Source organism: Tamandua tetradactyla, chromosome 9 (genome assembly GCF_023851605.1).
Source record: "Tamandua tetradactyla isolate mTamTet1 chromosome 9, mTamTet1.pri, whole genome shotgun sequence".
Lineage (NCBI taxonomy): Eukaryota > Metazoa > Chordata > Mammalia > Pilosa > Myrmecophagidae > Tamandua > Tamandua tetradactyla.
This window is the reverse complement of record NC_135335.1, coordinates 27986203-27998937: the sequence shown is the minus strand read 5'-3', so window position 1 is coordinate 27998937 and position 12735 is coordinate 27986203. Positions and strand designations below refer to the sequence as shown.

The 12735-nt window shown below is 36.6% G+C and overlaps 1 protein-coding gene across 4 annotated transcripts in view; it reads left to right on the top strand.

The window, feature by feature from the left end:
- Positions 1–5621, top strand: part of LOC143646871 (uncharacterized) — a 56799-nt gene extending 51178 nt beyond the window's left edge. For all 4 annotated transcript variants that reach the window (XM_077116282.1, XM_077116279.1, XM_077116281.1 and 1 more), the window contains 4 exons: positions 2179–2305; positions 3130–3225; positions 3743–3825; positions 4345–5621. In XM_077116282.1, the coding sequence (XP_076972397.1) occupies positions 2179–2305; positions 3130–3225; positions 3743–3825; positions 4345–5376 (1338 nt within the window). In that variant the 3' untranslated portion in view covers positions 5377–5621. The remainder of the gene's footprint in view (positions 1–2178; positions 2306–3129; positions 3226–3742; positions 3826–4344) is intronic.
- The last annotated feature ends 7114 nt before the right edge of the window (positions 5622–12735 follow it).

Below are 12735 nucleotides of genomic sequence, written 5' to 3'. Positions count from 1 at the left end.
GTAAGTTTGGAGTTCAGCAGTAAATAATCTCCTTCCCAACACTTCAATAGTTTGTTCCGTTCCTATTAAAGTTGTATATTTTCTGACAAGATGAGGGATGTTTTCTTTTACTCACCCAACCCATGGGCTTATTGCAGAAATAATGCACTTGATGCACTCAGATCATGTCAGTGCCTGAATTGGCTTTGGCCTGCAGTGAACATAGGTGATAAAGATGAGTAAGAACGGAAGTTAACAGTCAGTGGAGAGGCTAATGTTTCAGCAGGTGCATTCAGTGAATCCAGCTTTATATGTGCTAAGGTGTAAATCCACATTGTTGACCTGAGAACAAGAGAAGGTTAGGAAATGAGGAATCGTTTATTTCCCCCAGTTTTAAATTCTTTTAAGTGTTGCTAGGATATATTTGCTCATTTTGAAATAGTCAAAAACAGAAAACTAAAATTTTCCTGGCATTCACTCCCAATTATCCAACTTAATTTTTGTAAATCAACTTTACTCACATTTTAAAGATGGATACAAATACAGAAATTATTGTTCCATTAGGAATGACACTGAAAATGTTAGCATATTTGTAGAGACCAGAAACAATGAAGGCACATCTTTTAATCTTGAACACGGATGAGATGAAGATATAAGAGTGACAATGAAAACTGGTCTTGTAGGCCCCAGAAAATGTTGAGAATGGAAGGTCTTCTACCACAGGAATGGTCAGACAACAGCCATCTTTCAGTCTCAAGGGTCTCTGATTTCTGATCCTAAACTGGCTGTACTTAACATTATGACAAACAACTGGGTTTTGTAGAATTCAGGGTAGCAGCACTTACTGATCCAGAGTTCTGTATGAAACCTGTTCAGTTCTGCAGAATTCTAAATAATTCTTCACAGTTACTTGCCACATTAATAAATGATAAACCAGTAAATTGAATTTAGATAGAAAGCACTTCACAAGTTAGCACATTAGATCTGTTCAAATGTGTAACAGAATGTTAAATTAATTTTCTAAATCAGAGGAAAGTGATGTTATCCATATATGGGAATAATATAACCCTAGTCATTTTTTTTAATTGATAATAAAAATGTTAATTTATTACCTGAATTCAATTCATCTACATTAGTTAGATGAATTTAACTATGCAAATACATTTAAACACATAATGATTTTTGTTTTATTTACAGATAGGTTAATTCACCTTAATATTTCAGAACAATATCTTTTTATATATGTATTAACCATTTCTTAATACATGCTTTTTATACCATAGTTACAAGCAACTAATTCAATACATTTTAGTAATATTGTCCTAGTCATTTTTATAAGTGATTTATCTTCAGTATTTTTTGCCTGATGATGACTCTGTAGATATACACGAAATTACTGGAAAAGATCATTTCAGTTATGGATCTCAAGAGCAACTGTGATAATCAGCATGAGGAGGTGTTCTAGTTTGCTAGCTGCTGGAATGCAACACCCTAGAGATGCATTGGCTTTTAATAAAAGGGGATTTATTTAGTTAACGTATAGTTCTTCAGAGGAAAGGCAGCTAACTTTCAACTGAGGTGCTTTCTTACGTGGGAAGGTAAAGGGCAGTCTCTGCTGGCCTTCTCTCCAGGCCTCTGGGTTCCAGCAACTTTCCCCAGGGTGATTCCTTTCTGCATCTCCAAAGGCCTGGACTGATCTACAAGTGCTGAGAAGAGATATGCTGAGCTGCTTTGGCTGTGCTACATTGAGCTCTCTCATTTAAGCACCAGCCAGTTAAATCAAACATCATTCATTGCAGCAGGCATGCCTCCTAGCCGACTGCAGATGTCATCAGCAACAGATGTGGTTCACATGCCATTGGTTCATGTCCACAGCAACAGAACTAGCCACCATCACCTGGCCAAGTTGACACCTGAACCTAACTACCACAGGAGGTCATGCTTATAAGTCTACTGAAATTTCCAGGTGTATATCACACCACATGTGATACTCCCTTACAATGGAGTTGTATGTATTGAGAACATCTATGTGTCTGTGAGTGTATCTGAAAGGCAGACTGCAGTTGAGATTAAAGAGTAAAAACACATTTTCAGCTTTATATACAGTCTCTGCTTCCTCGGTGCTGTCATTTTGAGCATCACACTCAATACTTTAGTAAGAATGGCCTTGTATGAATCCAAGTTTCTGGGATGTTTTAGGAGTTAATGACCTTCAAAGATGTAGCTGTAGACTTCACCCAGGAAGAATGGGCATTGCTAGACACATCCCGGAGAAAGCTGTTCAGAGAAGTAATGCTGGAGAATATCAATCATCTGGTCTCAGTGGGTGAGTCTGAAAACTTAATCGATCATTGATATGTCTATCAGTCATCTATCTAAACTATCTATTATCTACCTCTTTAGCTATCATATCTATTCCATATCATCTTCTATTTATTTTAAATATCTAGGTTTAGCTCCATGTTGTGGTATGATCTTTTTATATTTTTTATATTTTTAATACATTGAGTTTACATTATTTTATAACATGTACAGCCACTTAAATGAAATATGTTTTCTAATTTTTACTTGCATCTAATTTGCCCCCATAGATTTTAAGCATCTTGATCACAACTTAATGTCTTTTTTGAATTTCAGTCTCCACTATTCAGAGCAGTATGGGGAAGACAATAATTTTTGAATGGATAAATAACAGATTATACATTTGACATAATTATTCATGTGTAAGGGCTATGCTGAGGCTTAAGAATAGATTAGTAAAAAAACACCACATATATCATTTGCCATATAGAATTTAGATTGCTTTGGTGGAGTTTATGCTCATTGGATTATTTTTGAAAATACTTATCCTCAACTACGGAAACATAGACTTTCTCCCCATTTAGATTAGAGGATTCTTAGCAATTACTCTGTTGTTGCATAGACAGCAACAACCAGAGATCCCCACTGTAATGAGAACAAGGCCAAGAGTTATCCATTTGCTGGTGAAATACTGTCAGTTTCTGTATTCAAAGTACTTTTGCATTGCTGATCTTCAATACTTATCTTTCTCTTTGGTGACTTTTTTTCTGTTTGACAGCGTGCCATGTACTATGCAATGCACTATTAACACTTAACTGAAATCCCAGGTATCTTTTTTCCTACAAACAGGATGTCTGGTCTGCAAATCAGATGTACTTTCCCAGTTGGCACAAGGAGAGGAAGTGTGGAGAGAAGGAATGGGATTTTTCCAAAACCGGAGTCCAGGTGAGCACTAGAAATCTGTGCATCAGTAGAGGAAGGCACTCGTTAGTTAATATGTCCTTGGAAATACCAATTTCAGGTTTCCTTAAGTGATTTATTTCTGAAATGTAGGCAAGGATATTGGGGAATTTTTTTTTTTATATGAGGTCATTTTTCTATAAATTTATAAAGGTCTATTCAAGGATCTTTGACTTTTGTAAAGGGATATTCATGCACTTTGGAATTAAACTTTCACATAATGAACCTTTTACTGGTCTTACTCTTGTAAGATTTCCCCTCTTTTTTCATCCCTCACATCCCAGTTTCTTTTTATATTTGTCACATTTCAGTCCGGAAAATCTTTTATTTTTAATTCCTATAGTGTTTTGTTCTACCCAGAGTATTCCTTAATTTGCTATTCTTTCCCAGCCACGTGTCATTGTTTGAAACATATTGACAGTCATTTTGGACATTCCAACTTTTTTGTTCTTGTAATGCTACTCTAACAGTTTATAATGTTTTATCCCCAAATAATTAATAGGCAGGAAAGTTGCCAGTAAAACGGAAGAAAATATATTCATGCAGCTTACCTACAGCAAAGACAATTCTGATATCATGTCATTGGTAAGTTTCATTGGTGTGTACCCTAGTTTTCTAAATAAATACCTGGGGATTGAATAATTTAGGAATTCAGTACAAATAGCTAGCTGTAATTACTGTTTGGGTTAAATGCTAATCCAGCAAAAATCTGTGACAATTTGAATTTAAGAAAAGAGATTAAACACAAAACTCTTATAAAATGTAAAATGGTTCATATACATAAACTTTGAAACATGAAGTTCAAAATTTGATAGCTCTGCAATTAAGATAGTATAATAGAGAAAATTATACTATCTCAAAAAAATTATACTAACTCAAGCTAGAACATGAAGTTCAAAATTGGATAGCTCTGTAACTGAGATCGTGTAATAGAGAAAATTACCAGCATGAAGGTGAATAATGTAAATATGAAACTAACATGGAAAAGATTTTAATTGGAGATGTCCACTGAAGGACTAGTCAAGAATTCACATGTAGGGAATTGAAGAAATGTGTGTATCTGGACAAATGTTTGACAATCTCTCATATAATTCCTCACAACAGATACCTCACTCTGAAGAGAATTCCTTTCAGTGTAATTATTGGCAAGAAGATTCTACTCTCAGATCCACATTGCCTCAACATGCATTAATTCCCATGAGAGGGAAACCATATTTAAACAAACCACTTGAAGTCCTCAGTGACCATTCATCTTTTAATCAACATAAGCAGATTCACACTACAAGTAAATCATATGAATGCCATCAAAGTTTTCAAGCCTTTATTAAAAACTCTGGCCCCACACAATACTATGGAACTCAAGCTAGACATAAACCATATGGATGCCTTCTATGTGGGAAAACTTTCTTTAGATTTTTTGACCTTAGACGACATGACAGAACTCACACTGGAGAGAAACCCCATGCATGTTATCTATGTGGAAAAACCTTCAGTCAGTATTCTAATCTTAGAAATCATGAGAGAACTCACACTGGAGAGAAACCCCACGAATGTCATCTATGTGGGAAAACTTTCAGTCAATATTCTTCTCTCAGAAATCATGAGAGAACTCACACTGGAGAGAAACCCCATGAATGTCATCTATGTGGAAAAACCTTCAGTCAGTATTCTTCTCTTAGAAAACATGAGAGAACTCACACTGGAGAGAAACCCTATGAATGCCATCTGTGTGGGAAAACCTTCAGTCAGTGTTCTCATCTTAGACAACATGAGAGAACACACACCGGAGAGAAACCCTATGAATGCCATACGTGTGGGAAAGCCTTCATTGATTGTTCTGCCCTCAGACGACATGAGAGAACACACACTGGAGAGAAACCCTATGAATGCCACACATGTGGGAAAGCCTTCATTGATTGTTCTGCCCTCAGACGACATAAGAGAACACACACTGGAGAGAAACCCCATGAATGCCACACATGTGGGAAAGCCTTCATTGATTGTTCTGCCCTCAGACGACATGAAAAAACACACACTGGAGAGAAAGCCCACGAATGCCACCTATGTGGGAAAGCTTTCGCACATAGTTCTGCACTCAGGCATCATGAGAGACTGCACAGTGTACAGAAGCCGTAAGAATGTCATCTCTATGGGAAAACTTTTATTATTCTATCCTTGGATAACATGAACTTATTCAAACTTAACAGGAAATCTATGAATGACATCAATGTGGGAATCCTTCAATCAATATTCCAACCTTAAATGGAATGAAAGAACTCACACTACACCTTTTTGAATATAGAAGAGATTTTAGCCATAGCTTTAAACTTTAAACACACCAGAGAACTCACATATTGAAGAGACACTATGTTTGCAATTAATATGGTAGTGTCTTTAATCGTCGGTACTATTTCAGTTATAAGGAAATATATATAGGAGAGATCCATATGAATGTCACCTTATAGCAAAGCTCTTAGTAGTTGGGCTGATGATAAACATATGAGAGAACTCGCAATATAAATATTATGGAAGTGAAAGGGAAAGGGTCTTTAATTAGCTGGAAACTCTTGAAAAAGCAGTTTGAAGGAGGAGAACTTATGCTCCCTGACTTTAAGGCTATTATAAATCCACACTGGTCAAAACTACATGGTACTGACATAAAAGTGGACATATTGACCAATGAGATGAGATTGAGAGTTCAGAAGTAGACCTTCAGACCTATGACCAATTAACTTTTTTGAACATTTTGCCACATTTGCTTCATTCTCTGTTGAAAAGTAGATACACAAATACACGTGTATGGATAGATACATACTACCTTTTAATGTTTTTTATTGTGAAATATTGCATATATTCAGAAATAAGCAATGAGTTTCAAAATGCATTTTAACTATTAGTTACAGAACTGATTTCAAAGTTTGGTATGGGTTACAATTCCACATTCTCAGGTTTTTCCTTCTAGTTCCTCTGAAACACTGGAAGCTAAAAGAAATCTCATTATAGGGATTCAGCAGTCATTGTCATTTGTTAAATCCTATCTTCTCTGTTATAATTCCTCCTTCTTTGGTCCTACTCTTAGTTGGGCTATGCCCATTCTAACTTTCTCATGTTTGAAAGGGGGTATCAACAATATAAGAATATATTTGATATGGAGGTAGTGGCCAACTGATTTTTGACAAGGCCCCCAAATGCACTGAAATAGGACAGAAGAGTCCTTTCAGTAATAGTGCTGGATAGTTGAATATCCAAATCCAAAAGAATAAAAGAGGACCCCTGTCTCACACCCCACACAAAAACTCAAATTGCATCGAACATTAAATATAGAAGCCAGTTCCATAAAAATCTGAGAAGAACATATAGGAAAACACCTTTAATATTTAATGGTAGGCTGTAGTTTCTTATAATTTACACCCAAAGCACAAGAAAAGAAAGAAATTGATGAATGGAAATTCAAAATTGAATACTTGTGTGCTTCAAAGGACTTTGTCAAAAAGGTAAAATGACAGCCAACTAGATGGGAAAAAATATTTGTTAACCACATGTCAGATAAAGGTTTCTTAAGCAGGATATATAAAGAAATCTACAATTCAACAGTAAAAGGACAAATAAACCAATTATAAAATGGGCAAGAGGCATGAATAAATATTTTTTCCAAACAGGAATTACAGATGGCTTGAAAGCACATGAAAAGATGCTACCTTTCAGTAGCTATTTAGGGAAATGCAAATCAAAATCACAGTGAGCTGTACAGACTAGAATGACTGCTATTAAACAGAAAACTACAAATGTTGGAGACGATACGGAGAAGTTGGGACATTTAGTCACAGCTGGTGGGAACGTAAAATGATAAAGCTGCTGTGGAGAACAGTTTAGTAGTCCTTAGAAAACTGTCTATTGAGCTGCTCTATGACCTGATATTCTGCTTGGTATATACCCAGAAGATCTAAAAGCAGGGACATGAACTGACATTTGAACACCGATGTTCATAGTGGCATTATTCACAATTGCCAAAAGATGGGAGCAGCTTGTGTCCATCAACTAACAAATGGATAAACAAAATTTGTTATATACATATGATGCAATATTATTCAGCAGTAAGAATGAATGAGGGTCCTTAAGCATGTGACAACATGGATTAACCTTGAGGACATAATGCTGAGTGAAAATATCTGACACAAAAGGATATACTGTATGACTTCAGTAAGATGAAGTAACTGGTATGTGTGAACTCATAGTCATAAAATAGAATATAAATTACCTAAAGTCTGATAGTAGCTAGAGAATGGGGAGCAGTTGCCTGAAATGTAAACAATTTTTAATGAGGTTGAACTTAAATGTTTGGAAATGAATAGAGGTGATGGTTATTGGGATCATAAGTAATAGTGCTGAATTGTTGGTGAATTTGATTGAAAAGGTTGTTTAGAGTAATTTATGCCACCAATTAATACTGCAGGTATAAAGTTATTTCATGAACTAGTACAACTGTACGACACTTGTACAAAGAGTTAATAAGTGATATATTGTGAAAAAATTATCTATTGCATGTTATGGACTATAGTTAAAGTTGTAATATTCTTTCATCGACTGTAATAGGTGTGCCACACCAATACTAAGGGTTGATATTAGGGAGGGGTAAGGGGTATTTTGGGTTTTCTTTTATGTGTATTGATTATTTTTCTTTTTTTAGTTATCAGTGAAATGCACATCAAAACCACAATTAGTTAGCATCTCAGACCCATTAGAATGTCTGCTATAAAAAAAATGTAAAAGAACGATTGTTGGAAAGGATGCACAAAAATAAGAACACTCATTCATTGCTGGTGGCAATATGAAATGGTGCAGTCTCTATAGAAGACACTTGGGCAATTCCTCAGAAAGCTAAGTGTAGAACTACCATATCACCTGGCAGTCCTACCGTTTTGGTTTGCTAAGGCTACTGGAGTGCAGTATGCCACAAATGGGTTGGCTTTTACAATGGGTTTTTATTAGTTTACAAATTAAAAGTTCTAAGGCCATGAAAATGTCCAAATAAAGGTATGAAGAGGAAGATACCTTCTCTGAGAAAAGGCTGCTGTCATTTAGGGTTCCTCTCTTACATGGGAAGGCATATGGCAACATTTGCTTGTCCTTCTCCTGGGTTCTGGTTTCAGTGGCTCTCTGCAAATGTCTGGATGTTTCTCTCTCTATTCTCTCATAAAGGGCTCCTGTAGAATTACCTTGAATGACTGGGTCATATCTCAATTGAACCAAAAGGTCCTACCAGACTTCCGGAGAAGATGGCGGCTTAGTAAGACGCGCGGGTCTTAGTTCCTCCTTCAGAACAGCAACTAAAGAAACAGAAACAATATGAAACAGCTCCCAGAGCCACGACAGAGACCAAAAAGGCAGCGTACCCCATTCTGGAACGGCTGAACGGGCAGGGAGAATCCACTGCGGTGAGATACCCGAGGGGCGCGCGCTTTCCCGGGCCGGGGCGGCTGGCAACCGGGGTCCCTTCCACACACGTGGCTTCCCGGTCCGACTGGGAACGTTGGATAGCGGGGCCCTCCCACCACGCTTGGCGTCTCGGGCCAGCTGGGCAGTTTGGACCAGCATTCCCCCAAGCTGCGGTAGCCAGCGACCCCCCCTCCACACGCGATTTCCCGGGCCGACTGCGAGATTCGGATTGTCAAGTTAAAGGAGCCACAGCATCTTTTACTGGTGGGACCCGCAGACAGATGAGCGCCACGAGCGCCATCTACTGGGCAGGAAAAGAAAAACAGAGCCCAGAGATTTCACAGAAAAACCTTTCAACCAGCCGCTTCCCACACCCAGGGAAATCTGATCAAATGCTCAGACACCAGCAGAAAATAACGGATCACGCTCAGAAAATTGAAGATATGGCCCAGTTAAAGGAACAAACCAACAGTTCAAATGAGATACAGGAGCTGAGACAACTAATGCAGAATATACGAACAGAAATGGAAAACCTCTTCAAAAACCAAATCACTAAATTGAGGGAGGACATGAAGAAGACATGGGCTGAACAAAAAGAAGAAATAGAAAATCTGAAAAAACAAATCACAGAACTTATGGGAGTGAAGGACAAAGTAGAAAAGATGGAAAAAACAATGGATACCTACAATGGTAGATTTAAAGAGACAGAAGCTACAGTTAGTGAACTGGAGGATGGAACATCTGAATTCCAAAAAGAAACAGAAACTATAGGGAAAAGAATGGAAAAACTTGAGCAGGGGATCAGGGAACTGAATGACAATATGAAGCGCACAAATATACGTGTTGTGGGTATCCCAGAAGGAGAAGAGAAGGGAAAAGGAGGAGAAAAACTAATGGAAGAAATTATCACTGAAAATTTCCCAACTCTTATGAAAGACCTAAAATTACAGATCCAAGAAGTGCAGCGCACCCCAAAGAGAATAGACCCAAATAGGCGTTCTCCAAGACACTTACTAGTTAGAATGTCAGAGGTCAAAGAGAAAGAGAGGATCTTGAAAGCAGCAAGAGAAAAACAATCTGTCACATACAAGGGAAACCCAATAAGACTATGTGTAGATTTCTCAGCAGAAACCATGGAAGCTAGAAGACAGTGGGATGATATATTTAAATTACTAAAAGAGAAAAACTGCCAACCAAGACTCCTATATCCAGCAAAATTGTCCTTCAAAAATGAAGGAGAAATTAAAACATTTATAGACAAAAAGTCACTGAGAGAATTTGTGACCAAGAGACCAGCTCTGCAAGAAATACTAAAGGGAGCACTAGAGTCAGAACCGAAAAGACAGAAGAGAGAGGTATGGAGAAGAGTGTAGAAAGAAGGAAAGTCAGATATGATATATATAATACAAAAGCCAAAATGGTAGAGGAAAATATTATCCAAACAGTAATAACACTAAAAGTTAATGGACTGAATTCCCCAATCAAAAGATATAGACTGGCAGAACGGATTAGGACCCAGCAATACCACTGCTAGGTATCTACTCAAAGGACTTAAGGGCAAAGACACAGACGGACATTTGCACACCAGTGTTTATAGCAGCATTATTTACAATTGCAAAGAGATGGAAACAGCCAAAATGTTCATCAACAGACGAGTGGCTAAACAAACTGTGGCGTATACCTACGATGGAATATTATGCAGCTTTAAGACAGGATAAACTTATGAAGCATGTAATAACATGGATGGACCTAGAGAACATTATGCTGAGTGAGTCTAGCCACAAACTAAAGGACAAATACTGTATGGTCCCAATGATGTGAATCGACATTTGAGAATAAACTTGGAATATGTCATTGGTAACAGAGTCCAGCAGGAGATAGAAACAGGGTAAGATAATGGGTAATTGGAGCTGAAGGGATACAGACCGTGCAACAGGACTAGATACAAAAACTCAAAAATGGACAGCACAATAATACCTAATTGTAATGTAACTATGTTAAAACACTGAATGAAGCTGCACCTGAACTATTAAAAAAAAAAAAAGGTCCTACCAATAATAGGTCTGCACCCACAAGGATGATTAGAAGAACATGGCCTTTTCTAGGGTACATAACAGCTCTAAGCCAGCACACACTCTCTATATATGTTAGGGTTAGTTGGTTTATAATAATATCTTTACAGTCTTTCCTTATTGCTTTTTTGCTGTTCTGTCCTCTTAGGAAGTGGTGTATTGAGATCTATTAATGTTTAATTGTTTCTCTCTTCGAATCTCTCAATATTTGCATCATATATCTAGGGGCTCTGCCCTTAACTGCATATATATATATAATTAAGTCTTTTTGTTGCGTTAACCCCTTTATCATATATAGGTTTGTTCCTCATAACAGTTTTAATCTGATGATAGTAGAGTTAATCCATCTCTCTTTTGGTTCCTGTTTGCATGTTATACCTTTCTTCCATCCTTTCACTTTCAACCTACTTGTGTCTCTCAATTTAAGGTGAGTGTCTTGTAGACAGCATTTAGTTAGGTCATGCTTTTCATCCATTCTGCCAATTTTGACTGGCCTTTTGACTGGCAAGTTTAATCCATTTACACTGAAAGTAACTACTGGATATGCAGAACTTTAAACTGCCACTTTGCTATTTCCTGTTTGTAAGTCACATATTTTCCCCCTCAATTCTTTCCTTCATATCTTTCATATTTATTTGATTTTTTGTTTTGCATCATTTGGAGTCCCTTCTCATTTCTTTCTATATGTATTTGTCATGTATTTCCTTTGTGATTACCAGTGGCACTAAATTTAACATCATAAATCTGTTAACAATTTTTGATATGATACAAACTTTAATAGTCCATACATACACTGTTCCTATAGTCCACTCTCCCCCCACCTTTTTTATATTTTACAAATTATATCTTTATACATTTTATGTCCAAAATCAAAAAGTTATCATTACTTTTTATGCATTTGAAGTATAGGACCTGTGAAATCTAAGAAGTGGAGTTATATTCTAAAAAAATACTGTTCAGTAATATCAGCACTTTTACTAACCCATGTGGTTAGAGGTTTTTATTTCTTTGTGCTTTTTTGGTTCACTGCTTAGCATCCTTTTCAGTCTAAAGGACTTTTCTTAGCACTGCTTGTAGGGAAAGGTCTTGTGATGAATTCTCTGCCCCCCCCCCCCTTTTTTTTTAATCTGGACATGTCAATCTGTCCCTCATTTTAAAAATGTTTTACTGAGATACATTCATATATCATACAGTCCATCTAAGGTATATAAGTGTAATCACAGAGTTGTGCATTCATCACCGTGAATTTTAGAGTATTTTCATTACTCCAAAAAGAAAAACCCTATAACCCTTAGCAGTCATCAGTCAATCTCTATCCTTCCCGAGGCCTACAGAACCACTAACCTATTTCTATCTATAGATTTAATTATATTTACATTTTATATGAATGGATGCATACTATATGTAGCACTCTGCATCTGTTTCTTTCATTTAGCATGACTTAAAAAATATTTTAATAAGAGAAGTAGGTTTACAGAAAGGTCATGCAAAAAAAGACAATATTCCTATATACTCTGTATTGTTTATACTTTACATTAGTGTGATACCTTTGTTACAATTGATAAAAGACTATTGGTCAATATTTATATTAGGTCTATTTTTTCCATCTACCACCCTATTAACGCCTTCTAATGGTGTTGTATATTTCTTATAATTCATGAAAGAGCGTTCTTATACTTGTACTAGTAACCCCAGTCCATCGTGATAACAGGGTTACTATTATACAGTCGTATATTTTATCATTTTTCCTTCTAGTAATATACATGATCCCAAGCTTCCACTTTTTCAGCCACGTTCACATGCATAGTTTGAAACTGTTAATTACATTCACAATAATGTGCAACTACCACCACCATCCATTTCCCAACATTAATAATCAACCTAAATAGAAATTCTTTACAAGTTAAGCAGCAATTTCCCTTTCTCTACCCTAGTCTATCTCCTGGTAACCTATTATCTAGATTCTATCTTTATGAGTTTGCTTATT